Source organism: Rhinichthys klamathensis, unplaced genomic scaffold (genome assembly GCF_029890125.1).
Source record: "Rhinichthys klamathensis goyatoka isolate OS25496 unplaced genomic scaffold, OSU_Roscu_1.1 h1tg000040l_1, whole genome shotgun sequence".
Classification (NCBI taxonomy): domain Eukaryota; kingdom Metazoa; phylum Chordata; class Actinopteri; order Cypriniformes; family Leuciscidae; genus Rhinichthys; species Rhinichthys klamathensis.
The window spans coordinates 2,068,325-2,092,422 of record NW_026606587.1 but is presented as its reverse complement, the minus strand read 5'-3'; the positions used below and the strand labels follow the sequence as shown (position 1 = coordinate 2,092,422).

At 36.8% G+C, this 24,098-nt stretch overlaps 1 protein-coding gene across 1 annotated transcript in view; it reads right to left on the bottom strand.

Annotated features, from left to right (window-relative positions):
• gpat2 (glycerol-3-phosphate acyltransferase 2, mitochondrial) overlaps positions 1–24,098 on the bottom strand; it is a 48,397-nt gene that overhangs the window by 5,977 nt on the left and 18,322 nt on the right. The window contains exons 4-16 of the mRNA XM_056246600.1: positions 22,942–23,052; positions 21,489–21,623; positions 20,768–20,867; positions 18,228–18,361; positions 15,729–15,828; positions 11,923–12,108; positions 9,583–9,681; positions 6,447–6,529; positions 4,378–4,496; positions 4,193–4,263; positions 2,115–2,379; positions 906–1,048; positions 432–509 (exon numbers count right to left, since the gene is read on the bottom strand). Coding sequence (XP_056102575.1) covers positions 432–509; positions 906–1,048; positions 2,115–2,379; positions 4,193–4,263; positions 4,378–4,496; positions 6,447–6,529; positions 9,583–9,681; positions 11,923–12,108; positions 15,729–15,828; positions 18,228–18,361; positions 20,768–20,867; positions 21,489–21,623; positions 22,942–23,052 — 1,624 coding nt within the window. The remainder of the gene's footprint in view (positions 1–431; positions 510–905; positions 1,049–2,114; positions 2,380–4,192; positions 4,264–4,377; positions 4,497–6,446; positions 6,530–9,582; positions 9,682–11,922; positions 12,109–15,728; positions 15,829–18,227; positions 18,362–20,767; positions 20,868–21,488; positions 21,624–22,941; positions 23,053–24,098) is intronic.

The window sequence follows — 24,098 nt, the reverse complement described above, 5'->3', positions numbered from 1 at the left end:
TGCTAGCACACTGTCAGAAGCGGCATTCTGAGCACGCGTTTCGGGTATTTGATCACAGAGAGCCTTTTCTTTGCATATCGCACTTGAATGGTTTAATAGCACTTGATTGAATGATAGCATGATTATATACTGTAGCACAACCAAAAGATGAAAGAAAAAACAGACGCTGCATTAACTGTGTTAAATATTTTAATGCGTATATATATCTATATAAATCATTTGTATTAAATTGTACCATCTCTGTAGTAAATGATACAATGAATTTGTATTATATAATACAAAATTTTTATAATAGCAAACTGTGGCTACTCCACAGAGTACAAAAATCCACTTTGACTGACCACTGATGAGGATTTTAAAAAAGCTGCATGTGTGAAGACTAACTATGATCAGAGAATGAGAGCATTTGTTTGTTAATGCAGGTGTCTTACCTCCTCCATAACAAGAACCCCACAGCGCACCAGGCTGTCCACTACATCAAGAGCAAAGCTGTGAGCGTTCTGACACGGCTGAGAGAGAGACAGACAGATACGAGAGAGAGCAGATAGTAAGGAGAAATAATTAGTTGTGTAGTGTTCTTGTTCTTCTTGACATTTCACAGCCTTTACAAGTGTTTATTTGCTGATATAAGTATAAAAAGTGCCAGCAATAACTACACATTCTATTCCCGCCGCTGAAGAACCCTTGAAGGGGAAACTCGATTTAAGAGACGACGAGAGAATAATAAAGCGAACAGATGGGGAGCAACTGATCGATTGGAAGAGCCAGAGAGAAATTTGGAGACTGTTTGAAAAAAATAAATTGAGGGTTTTTTTTTTGGACTGAAAAGCAAGGCAGCTGTATGAATCACTACTTGCGTCAACGTGATTATTAACGTCATATGTGCGTGTTTGAGCGAGACTCACCGGTATGTACCCGGGAGATAGTAAATGTGTGAGTTGGAGGCTTTTATCCGTCAGCTCCTCCTGACCCAGGACAACATCAAACTCCTGGTCTCCACCTCCTCCACAGCCTACAACCTCACTCAGCATGGCTGAGACGGCACACGCTTCACACAAACACACATGCCTTCAGGGTTAGCACTGTCAATAAACCCTGCTGTGGTACAAACGTGACTCAACCCAAACACATCAACACCCTGAAGCGCCAGAACCATTCAAACTGGGTACGTGCCCCCTCAGATTATTGAGCAGAGTAGATCTTTTTTTATATCTTATATCATTAAAGGAACAGTTGCACAAATATTGTTGGTAAAAAAAGAGAAGATTAAAGTTTAAAATTCTCAAATGTTATTGGTTATTAAAATGCCAAACCTGGGTAAAAGTTTTTTGGGGTGGATTTTCTTATTATTAATAATAATCTTCGTTTGATTGATCGATACTTATAATCTCAAAATTATAAGATTATTCTAAATTACTTTTAAATTAAATTAAATCAATCAAGTGACAGTAAAGACATTTATAATCTCACAAAAGATTTGTATTTCAAATAAATGCAGCTCTTTTGCACTTTCTTTTCATCAAAAAATCCTGATAAATGTGTCAGTTAAAACACAAAAAATATTAAGCAACTGTTACTGTTTTCAACATTAATAATAAGAAATGTTTCTTGAGCAGCAAATCATCATATAAGAATGATTTCTGAAGGATCATGTGACACTGAAGACTGGCGTAATGATGCTAAAAATTCAGCTTTGCTATCATAGGAATAAATGACATTTAAAATAAATTAAAACAGAAAAGATATGTTACATAGTAATAATATTTTACATTATTGTTTTAACTGTATTTTTGATCAAATAAATGCAGCCTTGGTGAGCATAAAAGACTTCTTTCAAAAACGTTTGAATGGTAGTGCGTGTATGTGAAATGGAAATAATAAATCAAATATACCCAAATGAATCGGCATCGAATCAGGAAATCTTTATCAATATCAAGATTTGAACCCTGCTTGCTAATCAAAAACATGTCCATAGACTAACATGCCGTATACATTTTTCTTTAGTCATATCTTATATCGCCAAGGTACAGTATACTAAATAAGCCTGCCACTGATTGCCCTTCAAAAAAAAGATTGGTACATGACGCCTGCCAACACCAACACACTCTGCCCACCTCCTACTGCCTCGTGTATGAAGACATGAGTGAGCAAATGGCAGTGTTGGCTCAGTGTGAGGAGAGACTCTGGATCGGGCCGTGGTGCGATGATGGGTTCTCCCGTGGGCGGAGCTGCAGCCAGGAGCAGATACGGGCGGAGCAGAGAGAGCGCGTGATGAACCAGCCCGACCAGAGAGCCGCCGAAACCCACGTCTGTGTTTCTGAACAACACCTCCTCCAACAGCCAACAGATGTCCCTGCACAGCACGGATACACGCACACCCTGAGAAAGAGCGAGAAGATTGTTACAATCATTAGCAAAATCATTCAAGCGAGCAGAATCATGTTTGATGCTTGTATGAATCATCTACAACCAGTCGATGACTAATAAACCAATTACTGTACTATTATAAAATAGTTCCGGCTCCTAGATGGTAATTGCTCGATACAGCAATCGGCAGGAATTCAAAATGTTGAAAGGTACCAGCGGGTGATTCTAGCATTGCTATCCCACCGCTACCGCCAGTTGTGATGGATCTACCATGCGCCTTAGCAAATCACAACAAAAAAATTAGTCCATCCCCACAAAACAGGGAGCAACGTGGTCTTCAACTGACAGTTTTATTAAATCTTGCTTACGCAAGATAAAAATGATCAAGCCTCATTAGAGAGGAAAAAGGCAAAAAAAAAAAATTACCGTTAAAGACCACTTTGCTCCCTGTTTTGTGGCGATGGACTAATTTTTTTTGTTGTGATTTGCTAAGGCTCATGGCAGATCCATCACATATATATATACAGCCAGGATATATACATATATATATATATATATATATATGTATATACACACATTTAACATTTTCAAGCCTCAAAAATGTCAAAGAAACAAAATTATTTCATATGAATGGAGCTGTTCTTTTGAAGAGACAATTTTCTTTATATGATGAACAGATTTAATTTAGGCTTTTATTAACATAAGTATAGAAACTGTTTAATCTAACATTGTTTACATACATAGAGCACATAAAATATGGATAACAGACTTGAATTGTGATGATTATTACATCTGTTATATAAATAGCAAATTAACTGACAAATATTGATAATCTATTGTCAAAAATCAACAACATTATATATATATATATATATATAAACAATAGTGATTAGAAAAAATTGCTTCATTACACAAATTAGGTAAATGAAGCAAATTATATATGTATGTGTTTGTGTGTGTGTGTGTGTAATTTGCTTAATTTACTTAATAAAGCAATTTTTTTCTAATATATTTTTTTTCATAATCTAGCAACATTAAGAAAAAAGTAACTCAGATATGTTGTGTGTAAATGTAAAAGTAATGCGTTACTTTATATGTAACTTGAAAAAAGTAATCCGATTACATAACTCACGTTAATTGTAATGCGTTAACCCCAAACACTGTTAAAGGGATACTCCACTTTTTTTGGAAATAGGCTCATTTTACAACTCCCCCAGAGTTAAACTGTTGAGTTTTACCGTTTTTGAATCCATTCAGCCGATCTCCGGTTCTGGCGGTACCACTTTTAGCATAGCTTAGCATACAATGAGTGCAGCAGGCGTAATGATATGACGCAGCGCCTGCAAATAGGCTACCTTCCGTCAACACAACGGAACTATTTTCAGGCGCTGCGTCATATCATTACGCCTGCTGCTCTCATGGTACGGCAGTAAAGTTTCTTGATTATTACGCAGGAATGAGAGTATAGTTCCTAGCCATATCAGCCTAGAAAATCGCAACTTTAAATTTTCCGTCGGTCTTAGTGCACGATGTAACTACAGAAGAGTCAAGTTTTAAACAGGAAAAATATCGAAACTCTTTGGTCATTTTTTTTTTTTGAAATGCTAATGGTCTTGTCCACTTCAATGATGTATGCTAAGCTATGCTAAAAGTGGTACCGCCAGAACCGGAGATCGGCTGAATGGATTCAAAAACGGTAAAACTCAACAGTTTAACTCTGGGGGAGTTGTAAAATGAGCCTATTTCCAAATAAAGTGGAGTATCCCTTTAACAGTGATATACTTCATATGTGATGTGAAGCCCAAGAGGAGTTTTTAAAACACACCCTGCGATGCTTGTGCAGCAGCAAACAGGACACCAGACTGGTAGACATGACGGCCATACTTGTAGTTGAAGCTAAAAAAAAATAAAAAATAAGTCACACACACAAAACTTAGCCTCATAAATAAAACACCTACTAAAGTGCAAGGGTTTGATCTTTGAGTGCTTGCGTGTGTCGATCAGACTCACAGTACATTAAATGAAGAGTCAGTGCGATAGTCTGCTGTCTATCAGCGGGAGGCAGTTCAGGCATGACAGCGGGTGGGAGGAGCCAGGACACATCCTTCTGGTTGAAGATGGAGTCCATCCTGATGAAATAAACCACATTTCACTTTATTACAACATACTTTTGTTTTGTAGCTAATATATAGGGGTGTGCATGCTTTCATTCTCTGAATCCCGGCATTAAATTTACATTACAGTCCTCCGCAAACCTCACGTGACTGCATCACCTGTTCACTGTTCTCACTTCCTAACGTTTACAACAAAAGGCTTTACAACAATACGTAACCAGCTGTCAGAATGCAAATGTCGAGCCCCGCAGGGCTGAATCTTCACGGTAAGGCCTCCCCTGCTGTGGATGTTCCGCTTTAAACGTATAACAGCGCCTGAGGCTCTTAGGAGACAGTGAAGAGCAGATGAGAAGCTCTTTGTAGATTTTCCAGGATATTCCAGCTCATCATGAGCCGGACTTGGAATAACTTGCTTCTCCCGAGAACCTGAGTTGCTGAGTGCACTGCAGAAACATTTTATGCACTTGGCTCTTGAGCTCTGATTCATCAGACTGGAGTGTCAGTGCTTTGCATCACATGAATAAATTATATTTTAATATATATTCAAATAGAAAACTTATTTGAAATTGAAATAATATTTCACAATATAACTGTTTTACTGTACATTTGATCGAATAAATTTAACCTTGGGGGGCATTAGAGACTTCTTTCAAAAACATTACAAAATCTAACACTCTTTTGAATGCTAGTGTGTATAAATATTGCTTCAATTTCTCCAGTAATTGTTTAAAGGGATAGTTCACTTTGAAATTCATTTTTGATATGTTTTAGCTTACCTCAAGGGCATCCAAGATGTAGGTGTCTTTGTTTCCGCAGTAGTTTCAATTTTGATATTTTTAGGTCAAACCGTTCTTGTCTGTCAGTCAAATAATGCAGGTCTATGGTCACCACCTCAAAGAGCATGCACAGAGAAGTCCAAATTAAACATGATTTAATGACTCGTAAATGTAAGTACACATTGACGGCCTAAGACACGCAACGAGCGGTTTGTGTGAGAAAACGAACAGTATTTATATCGTTTTTACCTCTTGTAACCACAGCCACGTCCAAGTGATCTGAGGACGAGGGCGCGGGCGCTTCGGTCTGTGCGTTACAAGAGGTAAAAACGATATAAATACTGTTCGTTTTCTCACACAAACCGCTCGTTTCGTGTCTTAGGCCATCAATGTGTACTTACATTTACGAGTCATTAAATCATGTTTAATTTGGACTTCTTTGTGCATGCTCTTTGAGGTGGTGACCATAGGACTGCATTATATGACTGACAGACAAGAACGGTTTGACCTAAAAATATCAAAATTGGAAACAAAGACACCTACATCTTGGATGCCCTTGAGGTAAGCTAAAACATATCAAAAATTTATTTCAAAGTGAACTATCCCTTTAAACCAAGTGAACAGTCTGTGATAAATTAATCGCAAATTAAAAGGAATAGAACAAATAAAAACAATACAAAGATGCAAATGATATGCTAAATAAATATTAGATAATTATTTAATAGTCATGCAGCAGACTGAATCAGACCTCCAGATCCACGTGCATGAAACATTTGTGCAACGCACTCGTTTTAAGCAACTCAAGTTACACAGGAAGCTCAAAGAAAGCGATACGTTGAACTGGCTTAAGTGGACTAAAAGGTATCGTTCATCATCCTCAACCAGAATCCTTCCATCACGATTTATTTTTCCTGTTATTTTTCTAGCTTTTTTTGTCTGACCAATTTGGTACATCAGATAAATAACAAAGGTGAAGAAGAACTGAACTGGAGGACCAGAACCCCAGGGACCTTCTTGACTGACAAGAAAGACTAGAGTGAAGGATGCAGGATGGTGAAGTGAAGTGAAACGCGTGAGCTCTTTCGTCTTTGACCATATGTGCAGACAGATGCTAGGGTGGCAAATAGGAAGAGATGGATGATAAGTGGATTCTGCCAATGAGATACAGGAACAGAGGGATTGAAGAGACCTGTTGTTCAGTATGGCGGTCAACAGCAGTTCCTGTAGGGGGCGCCCTCCATCCACACGACACCTTCCACTCTCGCACATCTCCTGAGAGAGAGAGAAAGAAAATGAGTCTAAAAACTTTTCCACAGTACCCATACATAAGCTTCAAAAATTGAGATGTCGCATTAAGGCTAAACTGGTTCTGATTCAAGACCAGATTTTGTACATCAAATGGTAGTACTGTACGAAAATTACTTAAAATCAAACATGGAATTTTATTAATATTACCACAAACTGAAAGGTCCAGCAATGTAGTTCACAACAAAAAAAGGAACACAACAAAAGAAACAACACCAAAGTACTGTATATCATCTCAATTCAATGCGTGAGTGCTGTTTGACATGTGACCAGCTGGCCACTCACATCATGGGTATTCATGCTCTGAAGAACACACAGAATAGTGTATCTGTGCAGTGTAAATGCAGTAGAACAGCTGTCATTCAAGTAGTTCATATTAATCAAACGATAGTATTAGCGAGAAAACAAGAATAGTATTAGCGAGAAAACAAGAAAAGTATCACTGCTCGTTGGATGGATAACTTTAGTAGCTTTAATAAAAACTCAACAAAAAAAACATGTCAAACAGCATCAAATCAGTATTATATCTAGATAAATGACTATTATATTTATTTAGCATATTATTTGCACATTTTTCTAATTGTTTTTATTTGTTCTATCGCCTGTAATTTGTAAATTTCTGATTATTTTATCACTGACTTTTCACTTGGTTTAAACAATTAATGGAGAAATCGAAGCAAAAAACAGTAATATAGTAAAATATTATTACCTTTTAAAATAACTGTTTTCTATTTGAATATAGTTTAAAATGTCATTTAATCCTGGGATGGTAAAGCTGAATTCTCAGCATCATTACTTCAGTCGTTAGTCACATGATCCTTCAGAAATCATTCTAATATACTGATTTGATATTCAAAAAACATTTCTTATGATCAATGTTGACACATCTGCTTAATATTTTTGTGGAAATACATTTTTTTTCAGGATTGTTTGATGAATAAAGGTTAAAAGAACAGCATTTATTTGAAATAGAAATAGTTTTAATTTGTATTAAAATTGTATTAATTGCACTAAAATGAAATAAATCTTACTGACCGGTACTCTAAGTATTTGAAGGTTATGTTCCATTATTTTATGCAATTTGTCAAGTATATTGATATTTAACTTTTTAAAGTAGTGTGTTCAATAGAATATTAGCATATTTTCAATTCAATAGCATATTTTGCTGTATACAAATTATTAGTATTGAGAATCATGAAATTCTGAAGAAAGATTTTAAGTAAGGAATAATTGACGACAGGCCGTTGAATTATTAGAAAAATAATGCACACCCGAGTTGGTAATGCGGTCACGACGCGAAGCGGAGTGGCCGTTACACCTCGGTGTGCATTATTTTTCTAATAATTCAACGGCCTGAAGTCAATTATTCCGCTTATACTACAGTTGCCACACCTCGAAACATTGTTCAGATGATGCATTTCAAGACGTTTGTCAAGTTTTTGTCATTAAAACGCTCTTGTATGTAGGACTAATATCTTACGCATCTAATCCCATGCCTCCGTTGCTAATTCCAAAACGTCATTTTAGAGTTAGTAACGGAGGTTTGAGCCACTGATAGCAGACTAATGATGGGGACACACTTACGACTCGCTGAAACATTCGAAGACTGACTGTTTCCATCAACTGTAGCAGGTCTTAAACACAGACTGTGAATAGGCTAAGTTACAGACTGAACGCGCTGAACACGCGTTTGGGCATGATCAGTTATAAGTATCAAATTACATTCATAACTGGCCTTAGTCAGTGTGTCCCGGCCTTATGCAGTTATTAATGCCGTTATTAGAGAGAGAGAGAGAGAGAGAGAGAGAGATGTTGCAATAATGAGACAGAAAAGCATGTGTCAATATTATTATTTATTTATTAATTAAATTTGTTTTAATTCGTTCATTCTTGTTTTCTATAATTGACAGTAGATAACCCGAAACACACAAAGCCCTTTTAACAAGTCGGCCTATCAATAATTATTTATTTGTTATATTATCTGGAATAATTACGAAAACCCAGCAGGACTATCAATTTATTTATATAGCCTATATTCAATTTAATTTTCTATTTAGCCTATAGATAGGACTACATACTTTATTTATTAAAATTAAACTGTATGTGTCCATTGATTGTGAAGTTAGACATCGAAAATTGCAGATCAAGCGCATGGGGCTGCATGTTTTTTCTTGTTATGAATTGTATCCTATTTTCCGTTATTACAGTTGACTACGCGCAGTGATATGGAACTGTAATGCGGTCAAACCTGCCTGGAACTACTTTAGCCGTGCGTTTCCCTGAAAATAATTGCACACCTTAGAACGTTCTCAACCAATCAGAATCAAGCATTCAACAGCCCTGTAGTATAATACATATTTAAAGTATTAGGAACTGAAATTTTGGTATTGTGAAAACCCCATTATCACTCATATTACCAAGCTCTAGATAGATTTGCGAATCTACAAATGGTTCTCCTCCTTTTTAAAGGAATAGTTCACTTCAATGTGAAACATCTGTCATCATTTACTCACCCTCAAGTTGTTTCAAACCTGTATGAATTTCTTTCTTCTGCAGAAACACGAACGAAGCTATTTTGAAGAATGTCTGTAACCAAACAGTTGTTGGACCCCATTGACTTCCATAGTAGGAAAAAAAATACTATGGAAGTCAATGGGGTCCAACAACTGTTAGGTTACAGACATTCTTCAAAATTTCTTCTTATGTGTTCAGCAGAAGAAAGAAATTCATACAGGTTTGAAACAACTTGAGGGTGAGTAAATGATGACAGAATTTTCATTGAGAAGTGAACTAATCCAAAAACTAATAGACAATTTATTTTGATATACTTACTACGCATTATTATAAGGCTTGCATTTTATTATTTGCATTTTGTATTATTTCCCTGCTGTCATGAATACACCACCCACCAGTCAAGAACCACTGCGCTAAGGCTCTGCATTTGTATGAAATGATTGTATTTTATTTGCTGGTGTATACGGATGAGCGAGCGTGTGTAATTCCATGCGTGTGAGTCATACCTTCAGAGAGAAAGCCTGTGCAAAATGGATCCTTACACTTCCTCTGTGATCACCCTTCAGCAGGGAGACCACAAACCGCAGAGCAGACATCACGCCGGCCTAGAGAGAGCACACAAACAAATGAAAAAATACGCTGCCACTCACACACACGAGCTGAGGAAATGACTTGGATCTAATTCGAGAAAACTATTCTGATCTTCACGGCGCTCTAATGGTGAAGAGCCATTAGAGGAGAAATTAGTGTCTGTAATCACTATAATACCTGGTGTTTATTTGAGATGGATGCACACAATAATATGGATTTCTCAGAGCCATTTATCCCTCTTCTCCTCTAAATGTGAGACGAAATTTCTAGCCGTGTGTTTACCATTGCTCGTTCGGAAAACACATCTCACAATCTGCATATTAAATCAAAATGCAAAAAACACAGCGTCTGGTTTTAATTACCTGAATATTGCTGCTAATTAGTGTGTAATTAATCAGTTCACCTCAGGAATTACAATTACAAAACTACATGACTGCAATTCCTGTGCAAAACTTCTGTGGTTTATAGCCGTTCCAAACCCGTAAGACATTCGTTCATCTTCGGAACACACATGAAGATCTTTTTAATGAAATCTGAGAGCTTTCTGTCCCTCCATTGACAGTCTACGTAACTACCACTTTCAAGGCCAAGAAAGGTAGTAACATCATGAAAGTAATCCATGTGATTAACCTGAATTTTATGAAGCGACGAGAAGGCTTCGTTTTTGTGCAAAAAAAAGCAATTGACCACTTTATTTACAAAATTTTAATCTCCAACGCACGTTCACGCAACAACATCTGCTCTCGCATCAACACAACACGCATGCATTGTGGTGCTCTCATGAACATGCATTGGAGATTAAAGGGTTGATGAACTGAGAAAGCAAATTTTCCTTGAGCTTTTGACATCTAAGAGGTCATCATATTATAAGAATATCCTGTAAGTTTCAGAACTGAAAACGTCCTTGTTGGTCCAATAAAAGCTTTTATTGACACCAGGCTCAGCAAACGACTCGTTTTTCAAAGTGGGGAACTATGACGACAAAGAGGATAAAACACCACCCCCGCAGAAGAAGACCAACGCCTACTTCAACACGGCCTGTTTAGCCCCGCCCACCGATTCGCGCATTACACGTTAAACTCATTATACTATGGTGTTTACTTCCAAGTCTTCAATGCGAGACGCCCATAAAAACCGAGCGTTTTTGAGCTAGGCTCAAAACTAGGGTAGAAAATAGCCTATTACTTATTCGTTTTGATGTTTTTGAATGTAAAAACCAAGCGAACGTCATAAGTTGACCTCAGACAACAATATAAAAAAAGGTCACTTTAAGAATGTTATAAGGTCTCATCTTCTTTTAGAAAAGATAATAGCAGAAAGCAAAAATAAATTGGATGAATATAATAAAAAATGGAATAATATTATATGTGTATTATAACAATATGAAATCTTGTGGTTTTTCCTATCTTTTTCATATCATGTTTATTCTTCTGTTGTAATATATTTTGTAAAGTGTTAAAGGGGAAGAAAAGGGGGAAGTGTATATGAAGAGTTCAGATGCAAAAGCCTCTAAAAGCCATCTGAAATTTTCTTCTAAAATGATCATTTTTATCAAGCTCGTATATTTAAGTTCAATAATTTCACTTGAATGGCAAGAAAAATTACCTGTTAATTGTCATTTAAGTGAAATTACTGAATTTAAATATACGAGCTTGATAAAAATGATCATTTTAGAAGAAAATTTCAGATGGCATTTAGAGGCTTTTGCATCTGAACTCTTCATATATGTATGTGTGTGTATATATATATATATATATATATATATATTTTTTTTTTTTTCGTGTATGTTTGGGGTATGAATGTGAGGATGAATGTATAAGCATGTAGAGTTTCAGTGGATTTTGGTCTGTAAATTTTGTTTCTTATTAAAAAAAAAAAAAAAAAAAAAAAAAAAATTTAAAAAGCCAGTTCATGACCCCTTTAATATTTTGTAAATAAAGTGGTCAATTATGGTTTTTTTGCCCGACTGAACGTTTTTATGCATCACTGATATCGGTAGCAAAACAGTGCATATTGAGTAACATGACAAGTTTACTACTTGAGTTAAGAGTTTGGTAAATCCTTTCCTCAATTAGTCAATGATCATTATGCTTATAACCACCATTATCATGTTTGACTTTGTCAGGAAAAATGTGGATCTACTTCTGTTTGTAATTTCTTTATTAGTTTGTTTAATAGCCCTGTGCACTGACGGTGACGGTGACTGCAGGGTCATTATGGAATGGAGTGTGCATTGTTAATATTAAGGTCGTCACCTGTGGACGCATAAAGTGGCGTGGAAGGCAATCGTAGGAAACGCCCACCGGCACGATGCTAACATCAGGCACTAGACCGTCACTGATGGCCTGATGTACACGCGCCAGCCACTGCCCGCCGTGACCTCTGGCTGCGATGATGCCCACGCTGAGAGCGGCGCCCTCTCGTAACAGCTCGCCAATGAACTGTGGAGTGGGACAAAAGAGGAGAAATAATGGATAAAAATGTTTGTGGGAAAGTAGAGAGGCTGGATAGTTTTATGTAGAAGAGATCCGAAGCAGAGAATAAATGAACGGCAATATCTGCTAAATCAGTCACATAAAAATGAATTGAAAGCGTGGTGTATGTTTGAGGAAAGTGTCTATATGTGAGAGGAGAGGAGAGAGATAAAATGAGCAAGGGAGAAGGTGGCAAGCTGACAATTCTGTAGAATCAAATGGTGCTTTTCTAATGCTTGGACAAAGCATTTTGACGATTGTGTCATATTTACTCACCCTCGAACCCTTCTAAATCCATCTGACTCACAGGGAGAAATTATGGTGACTGTTTTAGCGATATTACATGCAGTGACCAATCCAGCTAGTCCATAAAGGACAAGAAAGCACCATAGAAATGGTTCGAGTGACTCATGTGCTATATTCCTAGTAGTGTTCTGTCAGACTGAACATTAAGTCATTATAAAAATCTAGCTCTCATATCTTAATCGTGCTTGTGCATATTCAAACCATTTAAGTGTAATTTTTTGTATTATTATAGTATTTATCCTCCTGAGAACCAGATTTGTTTAACTTTATGCAGTATGCATGTAGACATGGCCATAAATGCCATTCAATTCTTTGCAATGCTTCGACACACTATCTAATCTGCATATTAATGTGTTCTTGGGGCAACAGGTAATTAAAAAAAGACATGTATTGGGAATATTTGTATTAGAATATCTCATAAGAATATTGATATCTCATTTATTTCCCTATTCACTTGTTGTGTCTCCAAAATGCCTGATGGACATGATGCAGTAAGTTCTGGTGTCGTCTGCAGTGGACATGTATAAAATCGATGCCCTGTTTTGTATCAGAAAGTAATATTCTGATTTGAAACCCCATAACGTTTTCCTGAGATGTTGATTTCTGACAAACAATTAGAAAATGAGTCTGATTTAAATGAGAATTACAAAATATTATCATATTTCATGTGTGCTAAATTTTATCATTCAGTCATTTTTATAGACCAAGGACAGGGTGTTGTCATGGTTACACCTCCAAACATTTGGTATCTCTGTAAAGCCCTAAATGTGCTCTTTACATGACATCCAGACTTAAAACTGACATGCATGTTGTCAGAGAAATTTGCTAAAATATAAATGTCCTCTACAGAAGAAAAACTCCATTGCTGGATCTCAGGATATTTTGAATAATTAAATTTTCAGTTTTCATTTTATTTTAAACTTTAGTCATTTATGTGCTTTTGTCATTTTTATTAATTTATTGTATTTTTTTGTCAAATATTTTCAGTTTTCATTTTAGTTTAAGATTTAGACATTTATGTGCTTTTGTCATTTTATTTTTTTGTCAAATATTTCTATTTAGCTTAAACTTATTTTAATTTTAGGTATTTTATTTCAGTTGTCATTGCAACACATTTTTCAAGTTTGTTTTCATCTAACATTTCCTCTTATATATTTTTTTTCATCTAAGCTTTATTTCAATTAACTTTAGTTTAAGTTTACAATAAAAAAAACTGATTTAAACTTGCTGTTTCAAGAAATTTTACAACCGATTTGACGTCTTTGACATACAAAGTCATTGCTCCTTGTGTGCATCAAATATGTTTTAAGTAAAATCACGATTGCACATTTCCCATACAGATGTGAGGCCGATGCATCAGTATGATGAATAGAGCTCACATCTGAGAGAAGAGAATGATGTATTACCCACCTTTAGATTTTATATCCATATGTTAAAGACTCCACAAATAATCTTTGGACACATTCGTGTTGATCTGGCTGTTATTACTATTTTGATTGTTGTCTCTTTAATATTTCAATGCCATTCTTCATTAATCCTGACTCATTGTCAATTAAATTGATAGTTTAGTTAAACCAAAAATAAAAATTCTATCATCATTTACTCACCCTCATGTCATTCCAAAATTATGATATTTAATGAAACCTAAGAGATTTGTGTCCCTCCTCTGGAAGTCCACCAAAACGCTGACGTTCCAATAAAGTGTCAAAATTTTGGTAGAATGGACTTTCAATGGAAGGATTAAAAATCTCTCAGATTTCATTAAAAATATCTTCATTTGTGTTTCAAAAATGAGTAAAAGGCTTATGGATTTGAAATGACACGAGGGTGAGTAGATTATTTTCATTTTGTGTGGGGGGGTAAACTATCCCTTTAACAGCCCCTGCTCTCAGTCTGTTTTAATATATGGGAAAGAACAGCATCAACACCGAAACATTCTGTGATTCATGCAATAAAGTACTTCATACAGGTTTTGAATTATATAAAGGTGAGTAAATGACAAAATGTAAATGTTTGGGTGAACTATTACTTTAACTCTCTCTCTCTCATACACACACACACTCAAATCCAAAATCCATCTTGAGAAGCCTGATAAGCTCATATGCTATTCCAGGCATGACAGATTATTTCCTCTGTTCATTTACGCCAATCAGAAGTCGCACATATCTAATCAAAGCACTTCATATTAAAACATATCAGCCCTTCTTTCAATCAAGATTCAAATGCAGTTTATGTCAAATCCTGTTTAAAACCCTACAACGTCCAAATTCTGGTAATGTTTCTTCTAAACTGCTAATAAGATGCTCCTCCAAAAAAAATCAGATAATAGTATGAAATCTGGAGGCCGAGGAGATTTATTATCCACCTCCAAGCATCAGCGAGGCAGAGTAATGGGTTCAGCGACTCATGCAACCTCCCAGTGAAACATCTGCAGTCCGCAGGTGCCCCATTGTCATGGGAACCACTGTGCCCATCAAGGCCAGGTTACTAATGTATCCTCACCCGCCCTGAAAACGTGGGTGACTGTCCGTCTTGAGACTAAACCCTGGTATCAATGGCATTCGAAAGCAGTGTGTCTGTGCAAACGTCTTAAAGGGAGAGTTCACCCAAAAGCGAAATTTCTGTCATTAATTACTCACCCTTGTGTCGTTCCAAACCCGTAAGACCTTCGTTCATCTTCAGAAAACAAATTAAGATATTTTTGATTAAACCCAAGAGGTTTCTGACCACACATAGGCAGCAATTTCATTACGACTTTCAAGGCCCAGAAAGATAGTAAAGACATCGTTAAAATAATCCATGTGACTACAGTGGTTCAACCTTAATGTTATGAAGCATCGAGAATACTTTTTTGTGTGCAAACCCCCCCCCCCCCAAAAAAAAATAACGACTTTATTCAACAATCTCTTCTCTTCCACATCATGGAAGCAGGAGCTAGCCAATAAGTATTCTCGTCACTTCATAACATTAAGGTTGAACCACTGCAGTCACATGAACTATTTTAATGATGTCTTTACTACCTTACTGGGACTTGAAAGTGGTAATTAAATTGCTGTCTATGGGTGGTTCAGGATTTCATCAAAAATATCTTCATTTGTGTTCCGAAGATGAGCGAAGGTCTTACGGGTTTGGAATGACATGAGGGTGAGTAACTAATGACATCAATTTCATTTTGGGTGAACTAACCCTTTAAGCAACAGTCTGTTTCGCTTGTCTTTTATCGTGTGCTGAATCTGAGCAATTCAAGCAGAACAGCAAACTCAGCCTTTGCGGGGGCTTACAGAGGTCATGACTGGAGAATAGAGGCTGTTCATCTCCACGTCTCGCTCTGAGCCAGTGCCTTCTGGGAGCAAGACGACACCCAGCCTCTGAAGGATGGACCTGAGAAGACAAAACAGCCTCAATTAACAGTGACTAATGGGACATTCCTTTAGGTTATTCAGCCAAATAAACATCACCATAGATGAGACTTCGAGGGGCCATATAAAAGCACTTCCGTAGCACTATTTTTTTCCCCTGATGTCTACTTAGAGACAAGGTCAGAATTTAGGGCGTCTCAATCCCATCCCTAGTTCAGTGGTAGGTGCACTGCAAAAGGGTTCAGCCATTTATTATCAAAATAGTTAGAGAACTGCAATGTTTTCTGCCTAGAAATTCCCAGAATGCACCATGAAAACCTGCAAGGCTACGGATTATTGACTTGCAGGAAATGTCATCATAACTTCAGAGCCCTTCAAGTCATAGGATGGGCAAACATGTATGAAGAAAAGCCTTCCTTTTATGTTTCTAATTATTGTTCACAAGATTTTTTTTATTTCATGTTTTTAAAAGAAGTCTCTTATGTTCATGAAAGCTGCATTCATGTTATCAATAATACAGTACAAACCGACATATTGTGAAATGTTTCAAATAACTTTTTTATTTTAAAATGTAATGTACGTGATGGTAAATCTGAATTTTCAGCATCATTATTCCAGTCTTCAGTGTCACATGATCCTTCAGAAATTATTCTAATATGCTGATTTGCTGCTTAAGAAACACTTTGCAATATTGACCTAATGTATTAATATCTTGTTTAACTGCTTTGTTCAATATAAAAAGGCAGAACAAGCACATATTTCATAATACTTTCTAACACCTACAACAAAGGTGTCATGCAGAGATGTTGATAAATACCAGCTACATTTTAACACACGACCTTCATAATCGTGTCGCCGGCAGATCGCAGGCAATTGAGTCATGAGTAGACTGTTGTTTAGTGGATAAGGTCCTTGCTAGTGCCTGAAATTGTGTTTACTGATTCATCCACGTAAAATGACCATTTTCCACTTTTATGCTGCTTTATTGTTATGAATTAAGAATCCAGGAACCAATAAAATTCCAGAGCTTAGCACTGAGAATATGGATGGAAATCACATAGATATCAACGATTCCTCATCCAACTCCAATTTCTCGTACTGGTTCTGGTTCCTTAATGATTCCATTAACAATTCTTTGAGTACTTGAACACCAACTCATTTGTCCAATTCAAACCAACAAGTATTTTTATTATTTCACCTCAGGCAGTCGTTCAGTCAGATTCAATTCAGACTAAGCTCACAACACCGCTAAAAATTAAATTTGGTGGCAGCACATCACCAACATTTAATGACACAACTGCAGGAAACACTGTCAGAGAATTTTAATGGAAAAGGGCCCAGGGCCCACTAGGGGGCCTCAGCAAACTTAAAATGGGGCTTCAAGAAGACTAATACTTATTAATAATATTTTTTAAATAATCTAACTATAATCTAAATTAAAATGTTAAAAAAAAAAACAAGATGTAAACTGAAATCACATTTCAGAGATCCCCTTTGTTGTTTCTAATCAAGAACATACAGTTCTTGATACTTCTTGAATGACAACATTATTTGTGGCTAATTAAATATATAAATGAGAAGGTTGAGAACACAACACATTTAACTCTTTCAAAAGAGCAAGAAAAATCGTGTTTGTTTGTTTCTTTCCCCCAGTGAATTTGTGGCACATTTGAAACTTGAACTTGGATTTTTTTTTAGCAAATGAAAAAGTGTGGATTTTTTTTTTAGCAAATGAAAAAGTGTGAACTGTTCAAGCTGTATTTTTACATTTTTAATCATGTGTGCTCCACATCCAGTGACAATCAATCAAGCATTGCACCATAAGCTCGAAGCATATCATAAATACATTAACAATTACTGACAGGGCAATTTGTATAAACAGCTATTAAGTAATTATTGATGTAGCCTTGTAAACAAAGCACAAACTTCCCCACGGCTTGGAGTCAAAGTCTTCCGTTACCTGCAGCCTGCAGGAGGAAACTATTTACCCCCACCACTCCCTCGCCGCGGTCGACTGCCGTTTCCAGCACTCCGTGTCATGATTCTTTAAGAATTGTACGTTTCATTACTTACCGAACCATTATGCCCTGTTAAATGCGAACAAGTGCTTCCGTTGGCTGTGTAACAGACTGAATAAGTGCACTGAACTTTAGAATATGCTGCGCTTGCACCAAACTAGTAAGAAACTAATGAACTAGAATGTTCTTTTTAACAATACTAGTACGGCTGACGCAAACAGAGCGGATCTGTAAATGTGCAATATTAGAGGGCAGGCAGGGAATTAAACTTGCGAAAAGAAGCTTTCTAAGCAAACTATGCATCTGTGGGTGCTACATGATGAGTGTATTGGTTTTTGAGCGAGTGTGAGTTTGTGTGTGTGTGTCTGTGTGTGTGTGTGTGTGTGTGTGTGTGTGTGTGTACCTTAGCCAGGTTTGTCGGACGTGGGCTGGATAAATGGTGTAGGGAACCCTCAAGTTGTGGCAGAAAAGAGTCAGACAAATGAGAGCATGATCGATGTCGCTCTGCCGAACACACACATAGACCAGCGGAGCTTTCTACAAACACACACACACACACGGACAAAATTAGAGGACACTTCAGCGCAGGGAGAAATAAAGTTCAGTGCTAAGTGCGCACTTGAAAATGAACCCGTAAATGAACTGTTTTTGTACTTCAAAAAAGGGTTTCTAGACCCTTTGTACCAACTGTGCTAATATTTCTGAACTGGTGCCTTCTTATTTAACAAACATTGAGAGCAAATAGCACAGGTTAAAGGTCAAAATATCCCTATTTCAGCAAACAAAACATTGTTCATCTTAACTCTGATCAAGTATTCTACCCATAATATTATATAGAGACTACATGAAATCTCAAATCTATTGCTGCATTCTTATAGCTATTATTTGGAATAAATATACATTTACATAGACATGAACAGTAAAAATGTAAATGTTAATAAAGTTTTACCCCTAACTAAGAAACAATTTATTTGAAAGGGTTTAAAATCATCTACACTCATATGAGATGGACGCATATCAGACTAATATATATATACTTAAAACAAGGCAAAAATGCTGATAATGAATATGATTTTGCATTATATGTACTGAATTCTTTCAAACTCTCTTTTTGTGGAGTTAAACTGAGTGGTGCAGAAATGTATCAGTGCTATTCAGGTGGGCGGCAACTGGCAAGTAGGTGAACAGGTGAGCTCAATACTTTCCGGAGTCATGCACATGGACTGAGGCCAAAAAGATGATTTCTGGCTGTGCTGTAGAATGCATGTTTAATTGGTTATAAAACCACAAGCTAGATGAGGTCTAATCGGTTCTCTGATGTTTTGTTTCATATTGCACTTGCAGCAAATGTAAGAATCACACAATCGAATGCTACAAAAAAAGCTTTCAAAGTGTGCTTTTACTTCCAATATAAAGGATTATGTGTGACCAAAAGCCTGAGGTGGAAAACCTGACTGCAATAAAAATAAATCTGTAAACAGGATAAATGGAGCAATAGCTTGAGAGAGGAAGAAAGAAAGAGGCACACAGAAAAAGAGCATTTTGATAGAGAGCAGCCTTCAGCTTCATATATTTAAATCGCAATAGCATACAGTGAAATCGAGAATAACCGAGTTTGGGTCAGAAAAACACTGCAAATGTAAAAAAAGAAAAGAAAAAAAGAAAAAGAAACTTGAGGAGAAATAGTGGTGAAAGAAGAAAAGCAGTAAAGACTAATGAGATATAGGAAGAATGAAAGCATGAAGCACAGGATGCCTACAGGGAAGGAAAGCTGGTGATATGAGAGAATGGGGTGAAGAAATATAACCCCAATTCCAAAGAAATTGGGACATTTTGTAAAATGTAATACAATAAAGAATCTGCGATTTGTTCATTTTACTGACAGAAGTACACAGAAAAAAATTCCAATGTTTTCACTGACAAACTGTATTGTATTTTGTAAATCTAAACAAATGTTGCTTTTGATGGCTGCAACACACTCCAAAAAATGTTTACCACAGTGTCACATCACCTTTCCTTTTAATTACACTATTTAAAAGTTTGGGAATTCAAGGATACTAATTGTTTTCTGGGAATTTTTGCCCAATCTCGCCTGATATAAGACATCTGCTCAACAGTCGGTGGTCATCGTTGTCCGATTCTCCTTTTCATGAGCCATGCATTTTTAATAAGAGACTGCAGGCAGGTCAGTCAAGCACATCCACTGTACGGTGTAGTTCTCCTGCCTTGTCCTACACAGACTGAGATTTCTCTGGATTCCCTGAATCTTTTCACTATATGCAGCTAGATGCAGAAATACCAAACTACTCCACAATCTCGCATTGACAATTCTCTCATGGCACAGTGGTGAGCCATGACACATCTTTGCTTACAAAGACTGAGATGCTCCATTTAGTGAAGTGAAGCGAAGTGACGTGACGTGAAGTGTCCTCTTCATTTAACCCATCCATGTTAGTGCACGCATATTAGGAACAGTGAGTAGTGGACACACACACACTGCAAGCCGTGGACATACACACCCGGAGCAGGGCACCAGTGCTCAAGGGCACCTCAGTCATTTCCTGTCGGTATTGAGAATCGAACCCACAAGTCTGACTGGACTCTCTAACCACCACGACTGGCCCAGCAGTATTATCGTTTTATACCCAAACAAGATACCTTCATTTATTACCAGTTCAACTGCTAATTGTGGACCATTTCAAAACCAATTAACTTTGCTTTTCTGTGATCTTTTCACTTTTTTTTCTTTTTTTTTGCCTCAGTCCCAACTTTTTTGAAGTGGGTTGCAGCCATCAAAATCAAAATTAGTTTATATTTACAAACTACAATTAAGTTGGCCAGTGAAAATATTGGAAATCTTTTTTTTGTGTACTGTTGTTAATAAACGTTAAACAAAATGAACTTTTCTGGAATTGGGGTTGTAAAAGCTGTATATTTGGTTACCAGTCGTGTGGCACGGTGTAAAGCTGCCAGCTGGTTGAGGTTGATCTGTACATTGCAGAACATTAAACTGAAGAACTTCAGCAGCATCCAGCTCACAATCCTAAAAGAGTTTGGGGAGACATCGATTGAAAAGATCAAAATATCTTCATAATAATCTGCAGAGGGACAGTTGACATGACATATCAAGCAGTGACAGCAGTACCCTTAAGAATGTCATGCTGCCCTTCATTAAAAGCTATAATATTTTAGTTCTTTGTAAGTCATATAGAGCAGTTATGTAGCCTTCATGACCTCATATTAGTTAAAAGGCTAGATGGAATATCTGAGCTTTTAAAAATTCATGTCACACTGCAGAACTGGAAAATAAAAAAACTTAAAGACGATTGAAATGCTGAAAAATACTTGTACAAATGAGTTCACATGGTCAATGTCCCAAGTTTGCTTATTTAATTAGTGACCAAGAAATACATCGGGTGAAATATTTCTTCATTTGACAATTCCTTTAACTTTCAAAATCCCCAAAATGGATTTTAAATCTCATATTTTCAATGTGGACTTTTGCGACCTACCAAGGGCTATTTTCAATTTTTGTTACATTTTGAATGCTGAACAATCTATTCGTTTCTTAGACTTGTTAATTTTTGTAAACAAAAATCTCTGGCTGAATTTATCGCAGAAGGATGAAAGTGATTTGCTTTCAGAATGAGAATTACGTTCAGACCTGAGAAGGCTGGGGGAGATGAAGGTCTGTGTAAGGGCCAGAAGTCTGCCTAAATAACCTCTGACCTCAGGCATCACCAGTTCCACCACCTTGGTCTCATCTGAGGAACATGCTGTTTCCAGAGCCTGCCTCACTCTGGATAAAAACACACACACAGAGTCACAGGACAACAGACCGCAGAGAAAACAAAGAGGATATTGTGTGATGGATCATCACATAAACACCACGGAACATGCCGCTTATGCCTGCAGAGTGAAAAACACACCCATGCTGTTTGGGAATATAAAAGGTTATTTTAATGTTAGGGCCAAAATTGGGTTAGGTGAATGGAGGGAGGGTGTGGTAGCAGGGTTGAACCAAGGTGAGAAGCGAAAAGAAAAGTTAGCATGGCATATGTGGCATACAGTTGACAGCAACATTAAAATAAATGCCATTCCAGTTGGCGTTTCCAGTTGCTCTGTCGAACTGCAAGAATGCAGCTTATGTAATTGCTCCTATCAGATATGCATACAGTCAGGGTCAGGTGACTGTAACTGTATACAGGGCTTCATGACCCGATTAGTCTTTCAAGCAACCCACCAAAGGGTCCGTCTCTTTTTCGAGTCTCTAGAACGTCATTTGACATTTCTTTAAACTTTAGATCCTAAAACTTTGGACTTCTAGACTCTATCAAAGGTGAATTTTTTAACCGAGAGAAAGGGGGAACATTTTACACCTCTACTACATTTTGAATGCTAAAATTATTTTATTGAAAACTATTTATTTTGTTGCAATTCATTTCAATTCATCAAAGGATATATTTTTTTTTCTTTGGTAAAGGCTAAATTGACAGTTTAGCAGTGTTTTATTTGTATTTTAAGCTAGCATGATCTGTCAAAAGGTATTAAGTGTTAAATTACATTTGAATTGAAAATGGCTATTTAGAAACAAATTGCTATTTTGTAAGCAAAGTTTAAGCATTTGCATCCGTTATTTTTGCGATCTTATTTTAAATTTGAGAATCAACTGTCACTTGTGAAATTTTAATTTAATCATTTATTCATTATACAAGTTTATTTGTTTGTTTATATTAAAACAATATAATCCAAAATGGATCAAATATACAATTTAAATACATAAATCCAAATATTAGGCCTAACTATATATATATATTGTTTTCCATTTTAGAAAGAATCCTCACAAAGGGAATCATTATATTTGAAATTCCCTGTAATCTAAAAGGTTGAAATCCCCTGTACTGGTTGGTATTGAAAATATGAAGGTTTTCACATCTCTGCAAGCAAGCTAATGTAAGATTAAGTGGCTACCAATCTTCTATATTAACAGAGGAGAAAGACATCTGAATTAAATCTCAATGGGAGCGCCTTTCAATCCTCAAAAGCATCTCCCATCCTCTCTCTCGCTACACGTGGCATGTCATCTAATCAGTGAAGAGTGCTCGAGCGAGCCGCACCTATCGCTGCCGTGGACTCTATGCCGTCTGTCTCCAGCAGGGCTGGGGTGAACTTCACGACCCCAGACAAACAGCAAACAGCACACCCTCCTTACTAACCAGCCACGGTACCTGAAAAAACACACACACACACACACACACACACACACACACACACACACACACACACACACACACACACACACACACACACACACACACACACACTACATTCAAGTATGCCCGCTCTCTTTTACCCAATTAGCAAAATAAAAGGAGCCCTTGTGTAAACAGATATTGTCTCACTCACCTTGGGACAATGAAAACAATCACTGACCAATCAGCAATTGTTGAATACATCATATTCTCAGCATAATCAGGCTCCAAAATGTTAATTAGCTCTACCAATGAAAGAGCAGGCTCTGATTTGGGCCTATTAATTCAAGACGAATTAAACGCTTCAGCAGGATTTGCAGAGCTCGGCTTCTGACACTTTCTAAAGTGAGAGGGGTGATTGAAAAGAAGATAAACTGGGTGCTCACAGAGTCAGTCGCTGTGTGTTTTGATGCAGGAGAGCCGAATCCCATTTATTTGGCCTAATAAAGTGTTTTCTAGGAAGTTAGAAACCCCTCTTCATGAGAGCCCTTTCTTTTCTGGGAAACAATGACTGCATCACCACACGTCAGGATCTATCAGCAATGGCTTAAAGGGCCATTCACACAGAACGCTGTGGTTAAAACGCGAGATGCATCAGTGGAACGAAAAAAAATATGAGCCGCGTTTTATTAAAAGTTACAATTCTTTAACTTGAGCGCTGCCTTTTGAAAAACATGTTCGTCTACTGACCGTTATTTTATCGGTCTCTGACACCGCAGCCACAATAGCACTGTATGGCAGATGTATCGCTTTTATTTCACTTTTACTCTGGTGAAGTTACCAACACAATGTGTATCTGATATGAATAAAACACCTTGTCAATTTATAATTGAACTTATTGTTATTGCCGCTTCCATGGACATCAGTGTGTATTTTACAAACTATACATGTATTGTTTTGCTACTTATGTTCACTTAGGACATAAACGACTTTGTTTAAAAGGACACCCGCAAAGACGGGACTTAAAACATCTTAAGACTTAAAAGTCTTAAAAATTTTAAGACTTAAAACATATTCAAACG